At 40.9% G+C, this 22,900-nt stretch overlaps 2 protein-coding genes across 4 annotated transcripts; both read right to left on the minus strand.

Annotated features, from left to right (window-relative positions):
- Positions 1–2,019: 2,019 nt before the first annotated feature.
- On the minus strand, positions 2,020–10,099 carry FBXO5 (F-box protein 5). Its single transcript, XM_062490039.1, has 5 exons — positions 10,059–10,099; positions 5,379–6,113; positions 5,005–5,095; positions 3,670–3,831; positions 2,020–2,678 (listed from the first exon to the last, which is right to left on the minus strand). The coding sequence occupies exons 2-5, from the start codon at positions 6,098–6,100 to the stop codon at positions 2,427–2,429; spliced, it is 1,227 nt and encodes a 408-aa protein (XP_062346023.1). The 5' UTR covers positions 6,101–6,113; positions 10,059–10,099; the 3' UTR covers positions 2,020–2,426.
- MTRF1L (mitochondrial translation release factor 1 like) lies at positions 9,920–21,217 on the minus strand. 3 transcript variants are annotated; one of them, XM_062490041.1, is made up of 7 exons: positions 20,257–20,476; positions 19,152–19,231; positions 17,738–17,921; positions 14,100–14,263; positions 13,051–13,168; positions 11,163–11,299; positions 9,920–10,558 (listed from the first exon to the last, which is right to left on the minus strand). In XM_062490041.1, the coding sequence occupies exons 3-7, from the start codon at positions 17,868–17,870 to the stop codon at positions 10,343–10,345; spliced, it is 768 nt and encodes a 255-aa protein (XP_062346025.1). In that variant the 5' UTR covers positions 17,871–17,921; positions 19,152–19,231; positions 20,257–20,476; the 3' UTR covers positions 9,920–10,342. The 3 variants fall into 3 exon arrangements, with proteins under 3 accessions (XP_062346025.1, XP_062346026.1, XP_062346024.1); XM_062490042.1 differs by lacking the exon at positions 20,257–20,476 and adding an exon at positions 20,145–20,165; XM_062490040.1 differs by lacking the exon at positions 20,257–20,476 and adding an exon at positions 20,573–21,217 and having other exon boundaries at positions 10,252–10,558.
- Positions 21,218–22,900: the final 1,683 nt, after the last annotated feature.

Consider the following 22,900-nt stretch of genomic DNA (forward strand, 5'->3'; position numbering starts at 1 on the left):
CATGCCAAGGGCTGCGCCCTTGCCCTAGGTATGACTCACACCGATTGCATATCAAAGGCAGGGCCAAGATTGTCTCAGCGGAGACATCAACAATCTGCATCTACGACTTTCACACCTTCGGCACACAAATCACTCTCCTCAGCGCTGGTTGGGGAACCTACCAGTAGTAGGACCCATCATCCTCACTGTCTGAGGACCTGCTTTCTCCCTCAGTAGATGCTAGCATGCCTGGGTGGGGACTGATTGTCCAACCTTTTATTCTGGAGCTCACTATTCACTGAAACTATTTATGAGGAAACCAAACATCCTACCACCTCCAGAAAGATGTATGGTTTTATTCAGGCTCCCTGCTCAGTGTTAATTGGGCAAGGTTTCAAATGCTGAGCAGGATTATGATAAAGAAATATCTGTGCCACCCTAACAGATTATATACATAAGAAAATTATAAGTGTTGATAACACATCAAGGTCCTTAAGAAGATATTGCCCACCGGTTGAAGCCTGCAATCTTGAATGTCTATTCAGATTAAAACTAAATCTGGTATGCCAGGATCTGAGGATCATATGAATAAAAATGGTTGAGCAAGTTAAAACAGCCACAATGGTTTGCAGCAGATCCATTACAACTTGAGCAAAGCGTCATTAAATCAAATAATTTGACCTTTCCAACAAGGTTTAAGGTAGAGAAAAGGTAGTTGCTCCTTATCACTGAGAAGTTAGTAAAAAAATGTCCATTTCTTCTCTCTTATCTGGAGGTAACAAGGAATTTTTCCTCAAAATACTTCATGAGCAAATAAATTTCTACAGCTATAATGAAAAAAAGGAGGAAGAAAAAGAGCAGCTGTTCTTTATTTCGTGTACAAATTGTTGTGACTACTAGAAAGTGCATTGTTCCTTTACTAAGTTCAAAAATATGAAAAGGTAAACTAGACTTACCACAATTTTAATTCAAGATGTATTTTACAGTGCAACACCTGTCTAAGAGTGAAGTGCTTGCTCTGTATTTCTTTAAACTATTATAGGAAATAAAAGATCTGTTCAAATCACATTATCTACACTCTTCAGGAATTTCAGTAGACAAAAATAAAAATTTTGTAACAAATTTTGCTTGTAACATTTATCTCTCTGTTCAGCTTAACACTTGCTGTGATTTTTATATGTATATATATATATATCAAGATGGTACTGTTTAAATTCCAGAATAAAGTATAATAGGATCACAGATTCATAGAATATTGTGGGTTGGAAGGGACCTTAAAGATCATCTAGTTCCAATTCCCCTGCTGCAGACAGGGACACCTTTCATTAGACCAGGTTGTTCAGAGCTCCATAAACACTTTCCAGTTTCTCCAAGAAACCTGTCTCAGCATCTCACTGCCCTCACAGTAAAGTTTTCCTAATATCTAGTCTAAACCTACTTTCTCCTAACTTTGAAGCAATTCCCACTTGTCCTGTCACTACATGCACTATAGTTCAAGAAGCAGAACCTACAGTGTGGTCCTCCCAGTCTGTTATTTAGTCACTAAAGGAAAAAAAAAAAAAAAAAAAAATAAAGGCACCCCAGATATTTCCACAAAATTATTGGTGGTTTTTGAAAGCTTACCTTTCTTTACTGTGGGATCAGGTATATTTTGCTGACAGTGAGCTAGTTCAGTAACAGCAGCATAAATCCAGCCAAAAGAAAAATTTCAATTGAAATGAAAAGGAATTGTTGGCACGTTTGACACTGTAGGCAATTACTGATAAGAGCCTTTAGGTAAGATGCAGGAATACAGCATGACAATGGATTCCCTAGGTTTTACACAAACCCAGGAAGGAGGACTTGCCTTTGTTAAATCAACAATTTACAGAAGCACATACTAGAAAGCCTTCAAAAAGAACATGAGAAGCAATATTTTAGGATGATAAATAGGAAGGCCGCATTTGCCACCAAGTTTGTTGAGAATAATCATTTATTTTCACATTTACAAGACAAATATTAATATTTACACATATATACAAATATTAAAATTAGCTTGATTTCAAAAAACTCCAAGTATTTTTAGCAGTATAGTCAACATACAGTACTTTTTTTTTAACTTGGAAAAGATTCAAGAAATGAAAGAAGAAATGAAGGAAGAGCAATTTAAGATTCACATAAGCCATCAGAGGAAATGGATGTCCACATTTTAAAATCAAAGGCAAAGAGTCAAAACCCATAAAATCCAGTCTCCTTCATATTTTCATATTAAAAGGGACTTCACTCATCTCACTCAACAGCACTAGAAATGCTTTTAAAACCTTTCTGAGCAGGATGATTAAATAGTACAGAGGAATAACAGAATTGACAAATACAGAATAGCAGAAAGCATCCTCTTTGTGGATAACTAAAAAAATCTTTTCTGGGACATTTGTCAATTTGTATTTGGGGGGATGGATCACTGTAGATCACAATCTCTTTAGATTCTGTTTGCTTTTCTTAGTCCCAGGAAGGGGCCCTGGTGCAGAATTGTGTTTCACTGGTCTGCTGCTCACACAGTCACTGGAGCTGTGGTAGCTGCACATGCACTTAGTGCAGAAGTCAAAGCCACAGCTTTCACGATTGCACGTTGCTCTTTGGAGGTAGGAGTCATACTTGGCAGGGGAGCCACAGCGATGGCAGGCTTTAAGGCTTTCAGTGTTTTTCAGGTTCCTGGCAGCCTGTTGGAAAAAGAAAAAGCACACACAGAAAATCATGAGTAGAGGGTAAATAATAATAATACTTGTTGCATCAAATTCTGATTGGGACTCAACAGAAATAATCAGTCAATAGTTGCAGGTATTTTGTACTGGAATAGAGGTACCAAATTTTAAATTCTCAAAATTTAAAAGTTAAACGCCAGGCTAAATCAAGAGCAGTGAGGATAACAGCCTTTCTGAAACTTCCAAATCTCAATCAAGAATGGTGATGTAGTTGTGTATAGACATGTATCAGGAATTAAATTTTAAGACAGCTGTGGAACAGTTGTACTTTTACAATCCTAATGCTACAAAGTCCTATCCAGTAGTATTACAGCATCTTGATTATACTTTCCTGTGACATTTCATCTTCTCTTATTGCATTAATTTGCAGAATAAGGCTGGAGCATAAAACCTGTTTCTAGTTAGGGAAATCTTTTGTTTGCGAATAAGCAATAACTTTCAATAAGCATTTTTTAAAGTCTTATAAGATACAGGTGCAGGTCTACATTGCGAGTATGTAGGGGAAAAATAACAAGAAAAAATAACAAGGTGAAGGGGAAACAGGCTGTTAGCAGTTAGTGACAACTCCAAATGTATGACACACCATAAATATGTAGTTAAAAAGTAATTTTAATGCCAGGTAATCAGTTGGCAAAAAAACTCATAGAATGATTAAAAGAAATAAACATTGCTAATTTCTTAAAAACTTGAAACTAAAAACTATTAAGCCTTTGAGCTTTTCTTTTCCTAATTGTCCAACAGTTTGAACCAAGGTTGAGAGTTTTTGTGATAATGCTTATCTAGAAAACATGAGATTCATTATAAACCCATGGAAAATAACAGAAAATTACTAATTTTTTCATATGTAACAAGAAAAATTTAAGCAAAAAAAATACATTAAGTGAAATTCTTAAGAAGGTAAAAAAAGGATGTATGACATCTCAGTATATCAATATTCTCCAGTTCTTACCTCGGAAAACTCTGTGAGCCTGCTGTGAATCCTAGATACTTTGGATCTGGTGCATTTTTTGTTGAAGTTTTTTGGTGGGGTTGCTTTCTGAATGGAAGCTAAGGACACTCTGTAGAGAACGTACTCTCTTGTTGCAGAATGCTCTGGTGCCTTAGTGACATTCTAACAAAAAGAAAAACAGACTTATATTTAGGAAGAGAACTTACCTGATACAGGCTTTTTTTTTTTTCTTTTTTTTTTGTTTACTAGAAGTCAATAAGTAATTTTAGATCCTTCCTCCTGGTTTCCAATAATAAAGCATCACGTAAAGGAGTGCTACTGATTTTACCATAACTTTCACTGTCACTTGTTATAAATGCATAGAACAGCTCCCTAGTTTCCTGGTTCAAAAACCAACCATCTTCTATTATGCAATCCTACTTTTGTACTAATAGTTATTTAGGCAGAGCATGTAACCTATTCAACATAATTTTTAAAGCAAAAATCAGTATTCCCAATTCTTTATGATGAACAGGAATGCTTGAAGCTTTCCTTGTGAAAAATAAACTCCACCCACTAAGTTTCTGGATCAAAACTGATTAAACAAAAAAAACATACAACAGCATGGAAGAAATCAAACTTTATGGGATGAACATTCAGTACAAGTGTTTCGTCCTGACAGCAGTGTAAATTACTACATAAAACTCAAACTGATTAACAATCTCATCCTGTGGCAGATCCTAAGCCTTTGTTTGTTCTGTCCATCTCTCAAGAAGGAAAAATACTGCTAGCATTTTAACAGTCCTGACATGATAAAACTCTAGACTAGTGTGGATGCATCTAGTATTTTTGTTTCATAGGACAGAGACATTAGGAATAGCTCGTAGTGCAAAAAGCTTTTCAGTTTTCCATAGCAGGTATGATGGACTTCAGAGACTACTGCTATAAACAGAGACCCTAATTCACAGAGACAGCTGAGTGGTTTATCTCAGTCTTCCTCCCTTCTGGATCAGTGGGGATGCTGAGGCAAGCAAGCCTCTGCTGGGAGGCTCTAGGTCTTGCCCAGTGGGCTGTGCTGGCAATGACTCTCTCCTTCCTGCCTTTCTCTGTAATACAGGACTTGGGGAAGCTCTTAAAAACATCTGCATCTCTCCTTAGGTCACCTTCTCAGTCACCCTTCCTTGGGGTTCCCCAAGTCACTGATGTAACTAGCAACACTTGAGATGAGGCATCCTAACAGGACAAACTCAGACACTCCAGTGACAGTTTTCAATCTAAGAAACTTTTCTTCGATCTCTTAAGCATAGAAGACCTGAAATAGTAGAGAAATACTGATGGTTCAATGCAGAAACTTACAGAAAGGTTTTTCACAGCTCTGCTATATATTTGGGAAATCCATTTATCTTGTTGTAGAATCTTCTGCCATGTTGTGCTGACTTTGGCAAAACTGCAACAACAATACAAACATATCAGTTGCCTCCTAGGAAAGAAATTTATTAAATAGCAAGAATAACTACTCTTTTTCCTTTACGTAAAGATAGAATATGTTCACAGTTGTAGTTACGGAAAAGACACATTCTCCATATGTATCATGGCTTACATTGTCAGTTCATGTTTTAATATATTAATACATAATACTAAACATCACAAGCCCCATATCTAAAACTTTAAGGCATCTGGTTAGGTTTTTTTCCTGTCTCAGTGAAATACAATTACATCAAAATACTTACTTTACCAAATCCATCTCGCCGAGATGCCTTAAAATGTTTGCTAATATATGCTTCAGGTTCTTTTCAAAGAGCTCAGCAAGAATGTCTATTCTGTCCAGCCCCATTTTTTTTCCAATTAAGTTACAAAGTTCAAATTTTCCCCTAGAAACAATCCTGTCTACAGCAGCCCAAGACTTGAGATTTCTTTTACCACTTTTTTTCAAGGTTGAGCAAATCACTTCTTCATAATGGATTACTGGTAACAGTGTCTTCTTTGAAAACTGTTCTTGGTTTTGGTTCTTCACGAGACAATGCTCTGGTGTGCCACAGAGATTCCCAGCCAAAGGTAAACTATCCTCATGCTCTACTGCATCAGCATAGTGAGTACTTAACATAGAGGAATAGCCGCTGTCCTCATTAAGTTTACTGCTTTCCATTGCCTCCATTTCACAGATACCTTCATGAAGTCTCCGGGTTACTTGGTTGTTTTCTTTGTTATGTATGGGTCTTTCTCCATCTTCAAGATCTAGATTTCTGGTGGCTGCATGGTAGGAGTCACTAAGGAGTATTTTCTGATGTTCTTCTGCACAGCTTTTACAAAAGCCTTCCTTGTAATTCAAGCGGCAGGACTTTTCCAGTCTTGTTTTCTCTGTAGCACATTTCAGTGGTACAAACCCAGCACAAAGAGATGGACAAACAAAATTGCATTTCATTTTGCAAGAGCGGTTAATGTTTGATTTCATTGTTGTTCGTATTCTGCAAGAAACAACAAGGGCGGTGTGAAAACATAGCATAAACTAGATCAGAAATGCTTTTTCTTATAAAGACACTACCATGCTTCCCTTCTGCATTATGAACTTTATGCTTTTATCTGACACACCCTCTAATGTCTAAAATACAACTAGTGGAACACTAAGGATTTGAACAGCCACTGTTTAAATCTATGCAAGATCTTCCCAAAAATAGTTTTATGCTGCACATAGCTAGAGCAAGAAAGCTAGACTGGGTGATTTACTTGGTCACCATTTCACCAGCATAGACAGATGAGACACACCAGTGCTTCTACTTCCTTCCATAAAGGTAGCAACATATTCAAGACACACGAGGTCCCTTCAAGGGACACCAGGGGCAGAGGCTCCATGAGTGATCCCAGGCCTGTGCAGGCCAGAGAAGCCTGAAGTTTGCATCCAAGACCAGAGGCAACGCTGCCGCTGCAGCCAGATACCTGGCATTTTTGAGAAGGGAGGAGGGTGGGTGGCACAGGAAAGGCTTGAGTGCTTACATGTGTGAGTATAATACAAAGAAAAGTGGCCATCCTTAAACAATAGTCAGAGGGAAATAAAGGTTCAAGCATGATTTAAAGAGGGTGGGAGGTCGATAAATATCGTAGGGGAATTGAGCTTTTCTTGCCATGTTCCATTCCCCTCCCCCATGAAATGTGGTGCTATCTATATTAACAATTGCGGGGGGATGGGCGAGGCCTGGAGGAGAGGTCATCTCTCCCCAGTTAAATTTAAAGGGAAAATAAATTTCAATATGCTTTGCAATCCGTAGGAAATAGAAGATCCCCGATTTTAGTAAGCATTTTAAACGATTTAAGCACTTCCAGCAGTTGTGGAAAGAAGCACGAGAAAATCGTGTTCCATGAATGACTTCAGAGAAAAAGTTCCTTCTTTCCACCTACGTTTGGTGGGATAAAGGAGCAAATAGGCTAATGGCTTTGTATCGTGTGAGTTGGGGGAAGAGATGCAAGCCCTTCTTAAACCTCTTCCTCCCCATCCCCCCTTCCTTGAGAGCGACCAGAGCAGCTTTTGGGCTGAAATCCCCATGATGTGGAAAATGTCCGCAAATCACGTTTCGGTGCACCAAGGCCTGCCCGACCCCCGGAGGAGCGGGCTCAGCCGCGGGACCCCGCGGCGCTGTCAGGCTGCTCCCGCCCAGCGCTCAAGAGGGCCCGGGTCGGAGCAAGTAGAGCGGGTCCCGGCTCCGCCGTGCCCCACGGCCCCAGGAGCTGCATCCCGCGCCTTCGGGGGCCTCCCCTTTCCCCCGCCACGGAGGATTCCCCCTAAAACGGCGGTGGCGGGGCGGGCAGGAGCGCGCCGGAGGGATGCCCCTCCGACGGCGTGGCCGGCGGGCGGGAGACAGCGCAGCGCAGCGCGGCTCCTCCCCGCCCGCCGCTGCCCGCCGGCGGGATCCGAACTGCGATCCCCACCCCGGCCCGGCTAAGGCCCCGCTAGCGCGGCGAGCAGCCGGGACCACCCCGCACGCGGCTGGTTGGCGGGATCGGGGCGATCCCCAGCCGCCAATGCGCCACCGTCCCGTCCCGTCCCATCCCGCCGGCGGGATACCTGCGGGGCTAGGCTAGGAGAGCCGTGGGACAGGGCGGCCGCCAGGAATCCCCGTTCCCAATCCATCTGGTCCCCCCGCAGCGCCGCTAGCGCCCGCACAGTCCCGCCATCCCAGCCAAAGAGTTTTAACAGCGGAGCCCCGGAGCCGCGGTGCCCCGGAGCCGGCCCCACAGCGGAGCCGGCCCCACAGCGGAGCCGGCCCCACAGCGGAGCCGACCCCACAGCGGAGCCGACCCCACAGCGGAGCCGACCCCACAGCGGAGCCCTGGAGCCCAGCAGATCCGGAGCGGCTCTCGGCGGAGCTCGCTGCTCACCCCGCGCTCACCTGCAGTGCCGCGCCGGCGCCGCCGCAGGCAGTGAATGCGTCCCGCTCTCGCCGGGCGTTTTTTAAAAACTTTAAATTTGGTATCCAAAACCGCGGCAGCCAATGGCGTGGCGCCGGGGCGCCGGACGCGGCCAATGGGCAGGCGGCGGGGGCCAATCCGGGCCGCGGCGGGCGGGGCCGGGCCCGTCCCTCGCTTTCCCTCCTCGGCCGCCAGGGAGGGACGCGAGTGGCGCGGCCGCAGCTCCCGCGCGCCGGCCGCTCCCTCCCGCCCCTTCCTCCCTCCCTCCCTCCCTCCCGCCCGCCGGCACCGCTCCGCTCTCGGTCCCCAAGGAACCGGCGGCCGCCGCGTCCCGGCACTGACACGCTCCTGAGCGCGGCGTCTGCTTGTTTAAATGGACGCGCCTGGGATCTTCCCATCACCCTGGCACGCTCCGAATTTGCGAGCCTCTTCTACCGGGCAAGGATTTTTTCCCGCAGTGGAGAATATTCAAGAACAGCTCGGATGCAAGCCTGTGCCATGTGCTCTAGGATGGCCTGGCTTAAGCAGGGATGTTGGACCGGATGACCCACTATGGCCAACAGGACTCATTCTGTGATTCAAGTCTGGTGGTGGATCTGAGCTCCTCCCCATAGAAGAATTGTATTTATTTTATATGACCAACGCTACGAGTGGCTGCAGATTGAGCAGGAGCACTACTGGGCTGACTGCACACTAGCGCAGGGATCCCCACCGCTGCTGGAAAGGCAACTTACTCAAAGCTCAAGGAGGTTGCATTTGCAGCGACAACATCCCTTGCATTAAAATTAATGCAGAGCAAGCAGGGGAATTCAAGTCTTTACACAGTAAAGCTTGCCATGACAGGCCAAGGTCCCCCTATGTACAGCAATGTCAGAGGCCAGGTTTGGAAAACCTCTGTCAGCCTCCTGCCACAATATGATGTCTGTTTTTTCTCACATGATCAGAACCTGGTCGCTTGCAAGGCAACAACACTGTTTGTTCAAGAACCAGATGAGAACAGGGAGGCAGGATCTGGCCAGACAGGCTACAAGCTGGAATATCAGGGAAGGTCTAGGGTGACAAAGAGCTAAACAATTATCTAAGTTTCATGCAGAAGTCCAGTGCATAGACTTGGTCAATGGCCCTTATTTATCTGGAATAAAATGAAGCTGAACAGCAAACTCCATCTACTTGGCCTGGCTTTAAGCCACGTTGCCGGCACTGTCACAAGTGCTCTCTACTGTTCCATTTACAATACTGATCTGGTAAGATTGAAGACTTCAGTCTTGAATTATGAAACTGCTAGTAAATACAGACCGAGGTCTCATGCTTACCAAGAGGAAATATGTATGCCTCATCTTATGCACACAGACATTCCTCTATCTGAAGTTAATGCATGCATCTTTAAATTAAAAGACTTAGAACTTAATCATAGTTACCATGCAGTGTTTACTAGGAAAAAAAAAAAAGCTGATAAATGTATCAAATGTTTTAAAATGCTGTTAAATGAACAGACAAAACCAATACCTGCTGGTCACAGCACATAACTTTTTGATCAGTAACTTGGACAGTCAATTAAAACCATAAAGGAGAAACTGAAGCCAAGTGGATACTAAAATATCAGCTGAGCAATATTGTAACAATTGTTTTCCAATCAAGAACAGAAATATTTGTTCCAAAACGTATTCATATGATTCATCACTCGGCTTCCATGGCTTTTTTGTTTTTCCTCAAACAAGTGATATTCCTGTTGTGTCTATAAATATTGTTTTGTGTAGCCCACTAGGCCCTGGAAACATGACACAGATACACTTTGACTCCCTTTCCCACGACACATATAAACATATTAATAAATATGTGGATAGGTAGAGTGGGGTCATTTATTTATGGCTTTTTTCCAAACACTCAAGCAAAATAGGATATTTTTTTGGTCACTCAAGCAAGGTATTTCATACTGTTGTGTGATGGTTAAGCCACAGTTTAAATGAAAGCTGGAACTAGAAATAACTCCTTTTTTAATGCAGGCATACCTTTTGAGAGCGGTGTATCAGTTCTCAGTAGAAAAAAATTGCTGTTACTTCTGGTGCAGTCAAATAAACTTTTCAAAAGGACTGCTGCAGCAAAAATGTATTATGTTAAGATAATAAAGTCTTTTACTCAGCAAGTAAGAAAACTGTTTAATATTCATGAAGAAACAAGTTGTGATGTTTCTCATGATCTAAAGAAGAAGTTCCATTTTCTGGGTGGTGCTCCAAGAAGCTTCTTTGCAGACCAAGGTCTAGATCTGTTGTAATGGGCTGAGAAAGAACAATGTTCAGGAGGAATTATTTTTTTCGTTTTCTGAAATAATTTCCATTAGAGATTCATAATCAGCATATTCTCTCAGAGTTTGTATCATTTCGTCTAGCATTTCTTCCCCTAGCATAAAAGACTCAACATGGTGCACTGATCTGCTTATTCTGTGGTCTGTAATCCGGTCCTGTGGAAAGTTGTATGTTCTGATCTTCTCTGATCTTCCTTTAGTCCCAATCTATTGAACAAGAAGAAAGAGTTTATCACAATCATCATCTTACAAAAACGATGAAATATTGATTAGGCACATAAAACAAAAGGTTTCTCTTCCTCACATGACTATACAGAATTTATTATAGTTACATAGTACTCAGATCACCTCAACAGCTGCAGCAATTTTTCTCAAACATGTAAAAGAATTTTATTGCATCTTTTTCTAATACTGTTCTGGTTCTTCATGTTGCAATCCAGTTTGTTTCACTGGATCTTATAGGATTTACATACTACTGAAATTTTTAATCTGGCTAATATGTGACCTTTATTGCTGAAGTAATATGTAATGTTGTGGTATAGAGAGCTTGGGGACTCCACAAATTTTGTTCTCCAGCGTGGCCTAGTGGAAGGCATCCCTCCCCATGATAGGAGGGTTGGAGCTAGATTATTTTAAGGTCCCTGCCAACCCAAACCATTCTATGACTTCTTTTTTTTCCCTTGTGTAAGTCTTCCTGGGCTCCTGCTGCTCTATATTTCCATTTACTACTTACTGTTCAACAAAGCACAAAAGCATAAAGCATAAAAACATATGCTTGTACAGAATTATATCACAACTAAATGAAACTTACTTGAATCTTTCGAGCACTGTTTCTCTTCTTGGTTTCTTCATCTAGTTTGGCATTGTATAGTTTAGCACATAGCATTTGCATAGCCTTCTCTTTGTTTCTAATTTGGGATCTTTCTTGCTGACATTCAGACACAATCCCTGTCAAAAATATCATGACATTTAGCATTTAGGATTAACACATGCTAAAAGAGCTCTGCAATTTCTGGAAGATTTTTTATATGTTACATTAGGCTGTTACATTTGGACTGGGAATGTAGAACTCCAGGTTTATTAATGAGTAATGATACATTCTGGGAGAGTAGTATAAGCTGAGTTGTACAGGTGTTTTAAGTCATAAAACAAGAAATTTGATTCAGTGGAAATTCATTTCATCTGGACAATAGATAGATAATGAAATAAAAAGATATGTGATGTGACCTGTCTTACAAAAGACACCTACTTGTAAATTTTGGCCACAGTTCTAGGAAACGTAGGATTTAAGGAACACTAAAATACATAAGATAATGAGTGCTTACAATATGATCAGAATATAAGAAATGGACACTATTTTATTTAAAAAAATAAAGGGGTGTGCTTTCTCATCCCAAAACACACAATTAAATGTAAGAAATGAAAAGCCCAAAAATGGAGCAGGGAGAAGTAATACAGTACAAGCTAAGTTGTTATTTGGATTTATTAAGTAGCTGTGGTAATATTAGAGGAACTTTCTGTAAGACTTATTTATAAACATTTTGGACTGTGGTGATGGTTTATAAAAAGATTTAGGATGAGAGAAATAGAAGTAACAGGACAATTTAAAGGGAATTTAAAGGGAAGAGAGATCAGAGAAATTAAGAAGGGAAAAGTGGAACAGGAAAAAGTCAGGAGCTAATGTGAGGTATGAACTCCTCTGTTAACCATGTAAAACTGCAAAAAAAATTGCAATACACTTTAAGATTTCTATAAGATGCCCTAATAAGTGCCATCAGCAAAAATTAAGATTAAATGCTGGATTTAGTCTGTTGTGTTTTTATCCAAAACATTTTTAATTAGAGGCATCTTTTTGTCACCATATAGTGAATTTTAACCTCTCCACTGCTTGTCTTCTGCTTTACTATGCTGATGCAACAAGTGCAGAATGGATTGATGTTTTAAACAGATACAAAGCAATGGGTGGCAAAAATCTGGATACATGAAGATGAAGAGTGCTTGGGATTATCCTGAAACCCTGTAAATCATGACTAACGTTTGTGGTAAAGGAAAAGTTAAAAGGCAATGAAAGTCAAGAAGGTTGTTGTGAACTGCTCAAAGGGAAGTAATAGGCTTAGGAATAGCAATGAAAAGCCCCCATACAATAGCTAAAATCAGGTAGTGTTTGAGAATGTATTTTATCCCTGCTATGTTTCCTAACCTCAGCCAGAGGGATGGGCCTCCTAATTATGTGTGTCATCTATGGGAAAGAAGCCAGCAGACAAATGGAAGCTGGCATCCTGAGTAGACTCCGCAATTAAAAGTAATATTTTAATATGAAAATAGCACAATCTCTCTTTTTGGAGACTTGTCAAGAAAGTTCAAATCAGATTTCAACCTACTCCATTTTTCGATGTAGTTTTCATTATTTGAAAGCTTAAATATAATTTCTTGATAGAATTTGATCTGAATGCTTTTAGAATGTCATGTTTAATAGCATAACTAATAGCTTACCTACTGAAGACAGTAGTCTTCACTGTTAAAAACTGGAGTGGGCACAAGATGATGCATTTAGAGTAGTATGAATAGACACGAGAACTACATAAAACCTCTGCTCTACTGTTGCCCAGCTTTGAAAATAAAATTACTGTTTCAAAATAAATTCTGACAGCAGTTTTGGAATGTAGATCTTGTACTGAGGAAAGAATGAAGCAGCACACCTGTTGGAATGTGAACTATCCGTACAGCACTATCTGTGGTATTGACATGCTGGCCTCCAGCTCCACTAGCTCGCTTTGTTTCTATCCGTAGATCTTTTGGACTAATTTGCAGCCTCATCTGTCATGGGAGACAGAAGAAGAGAAAAAAAGCGCATTTTATGTAGTTCTTTTCTCAATAGATATCAAATACGCAATCAATTTATTTCAGAAGGCACATTCATGCAAGATCAAACTTCTGAACAGTTATGGGTACTAGATCCAATCCTCTTATAAACATATTAAGAAATCTTGTTAATTAGATTGGAATGCATCACAATGCAACCCCAGATATCAGCCAAATAGTAACCTAATGCATAATCATTGCTTAGCACTGATTTTCATCTCTTCTGAGAGCTCTGCGTCATCTTCCAGCAGATCTAACCAATATTTGAGCTTGATTAGATAGTTTTTAAATGAAATGGCAGACATTCCCTGTTTTGGCTTTGGAGTGGAGCAATAGTCTCTGTGAGGAAGGAGCAAGACAATTTCAAGAAAGTTCAGGAAGGAGTAACATCTTTGACAATCTGCTAGGTCAACATGAAACTAAGATCAAAACAAAGCTTTCTTAGCCCACTGCTTTTAAGCAAGCAAATATAGCAAAACTGCATTATTGTACACTTCAGAAAAGGCAAGTAAGGACACTACAAAAATGGGAAAAGGAAGTGCTAAAAGAAGTAATCTATGATCCTGGTAAAATGACTCAGTCTTTTGTTACTCCGCAGAAAATGTAGTTTTCCACAAAACATGCAAGACATTCCCTGCGAGTTTTCAAATCATAGTCAAGTAAACTGTCAGTGACTTTATTGAGATTATGAGGATTATGAGAAAAGACAGAAATTCTTTATTTCATCCCTGTGATTAAAAAAAAAACAAAACAAACCAACTAATGTGACCTAGTTTAAAATTAAGAATAAAAAAGTCATTGCATGAGAATACCAAGAGAGGCAGAAAACACTTGGTATCAAACATTGCTCCTGGTAGTGTCTATTACACTAAAAGATAAATATTACCTCAGTGGGTTGGGGTAATATCGCAACAGTCATTGTGCTGGTGTGAATGCGTCCTTGTTTTTCTGTCTTTGGTACCCGCTGAACACGATGCACTCCTCCTTCAAACTTCATGTATTTGTACGCCTCAACACCTGCTATACTGGCTACTGCATGTCTTAGGCCACCTTAAACAGAGAAGAAAAACAGCTGTAAACCTTTAAGAACTGCTGGTACTATGCTGTTATACTGCTGTTGTACTTACACAGCACTGGCATTTGTTACTTAAAATGACTAATTTACCATTTAAACACTTGGGCAAAATTACACCAAAAATGCAAGAAAAATCTTAAAGCCACACCTATTTACTCACACACTACTTCAAAAAGGAAAGGACTGTTAAATTCCCTTTTATGGAGTCAAATTTAATTTTATATATATTTTTAGACATTTTATATACACTTATATACATTTCTTTCCCCCCAGGAGCAAACAGAACACAGGTTCCTGCACATCTTACCAATACCTCCAGCAAAACACTTGACAGCAACATCACTTGGACCTTGGAAGTCAAGCCCATGGCAATCACAGCTTTGGGACAACAGTTTGTTACTCTACTAGTTTATGACATTCTTGATCTTCCCTGTTTGCTGGTGTGCAGTATAAGTGAAGGATTAGAGAAGAGTTGGCATTATAAATGAGTGCAACTTTTCACCCATTTTTGTTTTTAATGCAGCTCAATTTCCAAATCCCATTCTCAGCACAGTGGATGCTGTGCCAAGGGAAAGATTGAAGAAGACACATGTGGCCTTGAAAGAGTATTACTCTTCAAGCCTTGCAATATGAAACCACAGCCAAGGAAAAGAAAAGGCACAAGCCTCTCAGAAATACTGCTTTAGGCAATCTCTCAGACTAAGGAACTCAACCATAGGGTCAAGACAGCAGCTTTTTGAAAAAGGAAAGCGAAGACAACATGGAATCTGAAAATGCCCTGCACAGCAGGAAAAAAATCATCCGCCAGAATACAGGCCCAGTTGTTCACCTCCATGGACATGTTCATTCACTCATAAGTTTATTAAAATATATACTGCTTTACAGTCATGTTTGTGAAAGATAGGAAGAGGCAGTTTGGCTTTCTCTTTCAAATAATTTTTGTCCTTCTGCTTTTCAAGTTTGTAGTGATATGTGTGCCTATAGTGCTTAGACTAAGATGACCAAGAAACTTGTTCACATGACAGGTATTTAGACCATACTGCTTCAAACTATTACCAACACAGATTTATTATGAACTGCAGCCAAACCTAATGAAATTTTGAAAGACATTTTACCCTGGCAGAAATCTCGTATGCTTGTCAAATACAGTTAACTCTTGATAACTATGTGTTGGCCCCTTTCATATAAAATGTCCCAATCTATCCTGATATTGGATTTACTCAGAACAAGGGTATTGAGTTTGCACTCATTTTTTTATGTGGCATCTTAGATCAGAGAAAAGTCCCACATCCGCATACCACTACAGGGTGAGAAGCAGTGGATAAATAATGACACGTGAGTTTGTGCTTCAACATGTGCACTGAATCTTCAACATGCTATTCTTGCACAGTGGCATCAAATGGGGTAGGTCAATAAAGTCAATTAAGAGTGGATTGTAACCTGTATTTTATTGCAGCTTTATTTAACATTCACCTTGTTCACACATGCTCAACTTCAGATTTCAAATTCAGGAGTTCTCTGCAATAAGGGAGTCTGACATTTTAACATAGGACCTTGCTTCAACTCATCTGATCAGTAACAATGGATATGGGTAGCATCCTTAGCACCACTCTTACTCATCACAGCACACTTTGAACCTGAGGACTCAAACATCCATTTCATTGGCTGTGCCATGTACAGTGCTCCTACCTCCCAATTTATTTTCAGCATCTGTTTTGATAATATGTGGTTATGAAAAATCAAAAGATAACTCGCAAGAGGCTAAAAAAATAGGGCTGCCTTTATTTTTCCAAAGATTTACATACTAAATGTTAATTTCAGTGCATAGAGCAAACCCTCAGCAAAACAGACTTTAAAATAAACATACAGCCATTAAAAAAACCTAGCCCTTTCAAAGAAAACATATGGATAGGTGTATACTCAGTTAATATATTAGTTCAATTTCCCATTTAAGGCATTAATGAGAATATCTGTGAGTGTGTGGGCTCCTTGTCCAAGGACTGAACTTTCACCAAAAGGCTAGCCAAGCCCAACTCTCTTTTTCTTCTAATCATAGGACTGATTAAGCTGAGTCAGACCTGACTTATATTCCATACAATATTCCATAACTATTCCACAACAGGGCTTTTAAGCCCAATCAGTGGACTGATCCAATGGTGGATGATGGCCTCAAAACTGCTAGAACTGAGAAAGAAGAAACATACAGCTGTCTGGAACATGAGACAGGCCTTGCTTAAGCTGACTGAAACTGTGCTCTGCAGGTGAAGTCTATGAAAATGCTGGGGTTTAACCCAATCCAAGTCTTGCACCAGTGGAAAAGGCAACTCTCCCCCTAGTATGTGGAAAAAAGAAGACCCAGACCCTTCCTCTTTTCTGTTTACACCCACCTAACCCATACAATGTTTATTCCATTTACTTAAAAAAAAAAAAAAAGAAAGTAAACAGATTTCTGTTGGTTTTGAAGACTGAACTGGTTCAGCTACTGGCAAAGCATTTGCCTGGTCATGAATGGGGATGAACATGACTTTGCTCCTTCAGCAACGAGATGCACTATAATATGAAGCTTCTCATCCCTATCTCCCCTTGAACTGCAAAAGCAGTTTACTTGGCACGAGCTCTTAACCATAAAAGAAGTTTATTAATATAAAAAAACAGATAATAGAAGACAGGGAAATCAAGTGTCATAAATATTTTTAAAAAGTATATTAATTGAATCATTAGCAGCCAATCCTGAGGGGAATGAGCCACTCCAGAAGGAAGCCCGAGTTCATGTTCATCAACTTGAAATGATATTTGCTAAGAACTCTAAAGAAAGTTATTAGAACAGTTTATAAATATAATACTTTTAAAAATCAAATTCTAATAAAGATTTTTACAGCTGTTACAGATTAACTATATCCAAATATCCTATTCCCTTATATTATAGATGAGATACTATTACAAATACATTTAAGATGTTTTAAACTCCATGAATTGTTTTAATAAAACTGATTCCTATACTCCAACAGATCCGTAATAAAAACCAGATTTTTCAATCTTCCACCAACCTAATCTACAAACAATAAATAAAACATTAGATAACTAAGTAGAACTGTGTAGCCAAATAAATTTTACACTATTTTAATTTTAAAGCTAAACCAACATTATCTGTATCACTTTCTAAACTTCCTTCTGCTAAGCACTTGTCTTAAAAATTATTATTTTAAAATGCAGAAATGAAATTACTAAAATTACAAATTCTCTTCATAGCACTTTAGTATTTTAATAGTTTTTCTGAAATGGAGTTTCACGGCCAAATACAGTAGCTGAGGAGAACCATACTCAGACATTCAAACAATTTTTCACTTCTAAAATTAAGATAGTGCAAATAAGCTCCCTTTACTCAGGAAATTAAAATGTCATATGAATGAGTGTTTCAACTTGAGTTAAGAAGTATTTTAATTACTGACCTAGTTCACTGGGAAAGTATTCTAATACTTCAAATTTCCACTTTTTATAAGCAGCATATCGTTGATACATATCAAATATCTCCGAGGTGAACAGCATGGCTTCCTGCCCTCCAACTCCAGCAGTTACTTCCATGACAAGATCACTCTCATCTGTTTCTTCTGAAGGAATCAAAAGCAACACTATCTGTGAATACAAAAGCACCCAGCTAAGACTCCTCTCTGACATTGCTATCCATACCTGAGACAGTGTAAAATGCCAAACAAGTCTGTAACTAATCCAGACTGTGTCCTCCTGCCTCGAGGACAGGCTGCAGCCCTGCAAAGGTGTGTAAGGGTGATGCTGCATTGCAGGAAGGCTCCCTCAGTCTGTTCACAGTCACAGGAGCTATACAGGCCTCTCTTGAGAGCCACAGAACTTCACAGAAGTTTTTAATCTATCAGGAGCACTGTGAGGATAAACCACAAAATATACGCCTGTTCTTGCAAGACAACGGAGTATCTCCCTTCTAACCAGATTCCCCTTTAATTCCATCTCAACTGCAGAGCTAGGAATGTATGGATGTTCAGGAGCAGAGTCCTTCAACAACAGCACAAATGTATTATTTGTTTATTGTAAAAAACCAAGCCTGATTTGCAGAAGAAAGATATAGCAAAACCAAAACACAACTATCACAATTTTGCATGCTGGATCAAAATTCTGGATGATTTGCAAATGCTTTAAAACCCTCTTCATTTACTAGCATTAGGTGATGTTTCTCACCATAGATGATGACTTCTTTTGGCAGAATAATATTTACAAAAAATATTTATAAAGTGACTGTTGTATTGTTGTTGGAGGCATAAAGAATGTGACCACAGCGGCTTCTAAAGTAATCTTAAATTAAAAGTCTGCTTACGGACTTTTTTTTTTTTTTTAAATAACAGATACTCTGTAGAATTTACATAAACTAGCAGCCTAGAGTAGTTACATAGTATTAATTTTTTTTTCAAAACCACAGGTGAGTGTTACTATCTAGGTTTAATGTTTCCAATGGCTAAAGAGTTACACATCCATAAAGGTACACCCAGACAACACAAACTATAGCACCTACTTAAAAATACACTTTGATTGAAACATTTTCAGGTACAAACAGGCACTTGCATACAGAACGTCTTTACAGCACCTGATTTTTTTAATTTTCCTTAGCTAACAGACTATATTATTATTACTACTAACTATAGTTTTTGAGGACTATAACTAGCACTGAGGGGAGGAAAACAAGAACTTATCATGTACATCTTGAGGAGAATCACATAATAGCTTGGGTGGGAAGGGGCCTTAAATATCACCTAGTTCCAACACCCCCAAGAAGACAATTTAGCTTTGTTAATTTAAGCATGGCAAGGAAACAGGTGCTTTATTATGGGATCTGACCTGTTGTTTCAGTTCAGCTATCTCTTCTTCACAGGAAGCAATTTCTGTTTCTGCAAGCTTCCGGAAATCTTCATTCTCATCTGAAATATTCAAGTATTGTTAATCCTCAGACTCATATCAGTGCCATTCTGTGAAAATCTTCTGAAGAAATAACCACATGAAGAACTTACTCTACCCAAAAAAAACCCCAAACAACAACAAAATTACCACAGAACCCCTCCCTCCCCCAAAACACTAAACCTGTCAGAAAATCAAATTACTAATATGGTCTGTAAAGATGATTCTAAGTACATATTCAGTGTTTTCTAATCCTGTGCAGGTACAAGATATGAGAAAAATCTGAAATAAAAGAATTACTGCTAAAACATCAAAAATTAAAATCCACGCCAACCATAAAAAGCAATGATTACTGTGCCGGTAGTTGTGAATTTCCATCCTTGGAGATAGTCAAAACTCAACTGGGCAAAACACTGAGCAACTTCTGAGTGACCCTGCTTGCGCAGGAGGGTAGACTGGCTGATATCCAAAGGTCTTTCCCATGCCAGCCATTCTGTGGCTCTAAAACACTATCTTCTGTATTTCAGTATGTCAAGAACATAAAGGATTTAAAGAGCACAGCAGCTCCAAAATTGGCATGCCTTGTTAAAAGGACTTACACCCCTATCACTGTATTGAAAAATCTGAATACTACAGTTCTAGTGATTACTTAATCATCTAATGAATGTTTACTGATTCTGAAGTACCCCTTTGCTACATTTTAGTTTTTTAACTGCTATCAAAACAAAGTCTGATTCCGGGTGAAAAAAAAAAAATCCATTATTTGGCAGCACTAAAAGTGTGCAGCTACTGGCACACAACAAGATCAAATCACAGTGTGGAGACAACAGATTCAGGTGCTGACTTCTATGACTGCCAAAACGGAGACACGCAGGCGGACTGGGCTGTCTTGGCAACAAGAGAAAGATGGATTAAAAAAAAAATAAAAAAACCCACCAAACCTTAAACAATTTTCTGTCCCCGACTAGTTATCTTTGTTTTATACGAAATAGGTTCGAGTATCAGCACTTCCCACTCCGGCGGAAGCACTTCCCCCACTCACTCGTACCCTCGACCTCTGCTCGGGCTGTTTCTTCGCCTGTGGAAGGCCCGAGGAGGCCGGCCCGGGCTCCCGCAGGTGACACGTGTGTCCCCGCCAGCCCCCGCCCGGTGACACGCGCGCCGCTCTCCCGCCACCGGGGCGCGCCCCCCGCACGCGCAGACGCCACCCCGGCAGGTGCGCGGCGCCACGCGCCGGCCCCGCCCCGCCCCCCGGGGCCGTTCGCCCAATCGCGTCAGCGTATGCAAATGACCCGCCCCCTCGCGGCCTCTCCCCGGTGACGTCACGTACGCGGCACACCTTGGCCGCGCGCCCCGTCCCGCACCTTGGGCCAGCTCCCGCGTGTCGCGCAGCTCCCGCTCCTTGTCGCGCAGCCGCCGCACGCGCGCCGCCAGCTGCGGCGCCGCCCCGCCCTCGCCCCGCTCGCGCGCCTCCAGCAGGCGGCGCAGGGAGGGCTCGGCGAACAGCTCCTTCAGGCCGGGCCGCCCGCTCAGCCATGCCACCGGCGCTGCCCGGAGGCTCCGAGGGGCCAGTGCGGTGGCTCGGTAGCCTTGCGCCGCGCGGAGGGCTCGGGAGAGCAGCCGCATATCTGGCTGGGGCAGGAGCGCGGCCGCCCTCCGGTCTCCCGGACGTCACTGCCGTGCCGGAGACGCCCGAACGCGCTTGGCAGCCTCCCTTCCGGGTTTCCGGAAGTTGCCGAAGAGGCTCCGCTCTGGCTTTGGGCGCAGTCGGAAATCATCGGGGCTCCGGTGGCGGAAATGGCCGAAGAGATTCGGCTTTCCTCGTGCAGCTCTCTCGGGCTGTGGAGCGGGCGGCTTCTGATTGGCCAGCGCTGACGGGGCGGGGCTCCTCCTCATGGACCCGGCCGGGCGCTCTGAGCGCCCTCTGCAGGCCCCGAAAGGAGGGCGGTTTAAAGTCATTCTGAACAAAAAGAAAAAAAAAAAAACAAAAAAAAAGGAAGAAGAAGAAAAAAAATAGAAATAAAGAAAGCCTCAAACCCCAGGGAATCCTCCGTACCTCGGAGCTTATAGCAGGACTTCTGAGCAAGAGCCCCGGGGGTACTGAGGTTTCTGCCGGGGTGGTTTAAAGTGTGCAGAGGTAAAAGTGAGGCTGGTGGGAAATGTGAGCTGGGGTTTTGGACATCCAGGTTACTCTTACAGACCTTCTTTCTCCGGAAGAAATCTTGGGAATTATAGTACGCTGGGAAGGAACATGCAAATATTGTGGAAGGATGGTACCACACTGAAAGCAGGTACAAAATTAAGCGTTTAGAGGAAAATAAATGAGTTGTCAGACGAGCAAAAAAGGGCAATTCAAAGTGCCTTCACATCAGAGATTAGTGGTGAGACTAAAAGACAACCCATTCACAAAATACAGATCTGAGAACAGTGTTTTACATGTAAGTTTCAAGTGGGAAGGCAGTGAGGATGTAGCCATTTAGGAATTGTGTGTTGTGGGATGATCTGGGGAAATCCCTCCTCAAACGCAGACCAAGTGCATATTGCATTGTTTTAGACAATATCATTAACGAGATTCTTGGCTAAACTCAAAACAGTTTCAAGAAAATATTTTATTACAAAAAATGTGCAAATATCCATAAAATTGTATTAGGCAGTTTTTAATATTATAATTATTGGAGGAGTCAGAGTTGTGTCCTTGCCTTCCTTCTGTCCTCGTTCATGTCTTACCAGAACTAGGCAATCATATCTTACAACCAAATTTACACTGTTGGAATAACAGTTACTTTCTAATGGTAAATTGTTATTTTCACGAATGTAATATCAAAAGCAAGAGTAATTATTGAAAACCTAAGTAATTTTGGTAGTTGGAAAAGAAAACTTGGAAGTTTTTGTTCCATGATGGAAATCTAAAGGCCAGTATGAATTTTCTATTTTAAATATTAAACATTAAAATTAATGGTTAGATAAAAATGTTTTGCTATGATTTTAAGTGCACAGTTTTGGATAAGGTGTATTGGCAAAATACAGTGTAGCAATAATTTATAAGTAAAAGTCACACTGGAAGATCTTTGTGGAGAATGTACAGCCTGTGTGAGTTGTCTGGCACTGATAAAAACCCCAGGCCATCACTTAGAAAATCTCACCGACCAAAAGCTTCCTTTGCAGCCACTACTGCCTGCCCATGGAGCTCACTGAAATCTTCTTCCAGAAGCATAAAGGAAGATTGACCCAGTTTATGCTTTAAGAGACAAAATGTTTTGATGTTCCATAACAAGGGATGAGAGTCTAACTGCTGTGTGATCCCAGCTTGTGAAGAGACCTATGGAAAACTTAGGAAACTTAGAGTAAGGGGTAAATTAAGATAAAGCTTTGTTTTTTGGGTTTTTTTTGGGGGGGGGGGGGGTAATAATCTGAGTCAATGGTCAGCCTTTGAATTACCTAAATCATAGCCCTGTTTTAAATGAGAAGAGTGGATTTCCACAGGATGAATTCATGTATGAAGGAAGGGGCAAAATCAGGCTCTTGGTATAAAGTTAAAATAATATGCAGACACTGTTTCTGTCTAGTCTTCATCCAACTGATTTTAGCACTATTACTCCATTGTTCTTTCATCCCACCAACATCAGTGGTACTGCTGGCAAAAGTATTCAGTACATGTTTGAACAGGGCTGATGCTTTTGTCACTGCAAATG

This window comes from Cinclus cinclus, chromosome 3 (genome assembly GCF_963662255.1).
Source record: "Cinclus cinclus chromosome 3, bCinCin1.1, whole genome shotgun sequence".
NCBI lineage: Eukaryota > Metazoa > Chordata > Aves > Passeriformes > Cinclidae > Cinclus > Cinclus cinclus.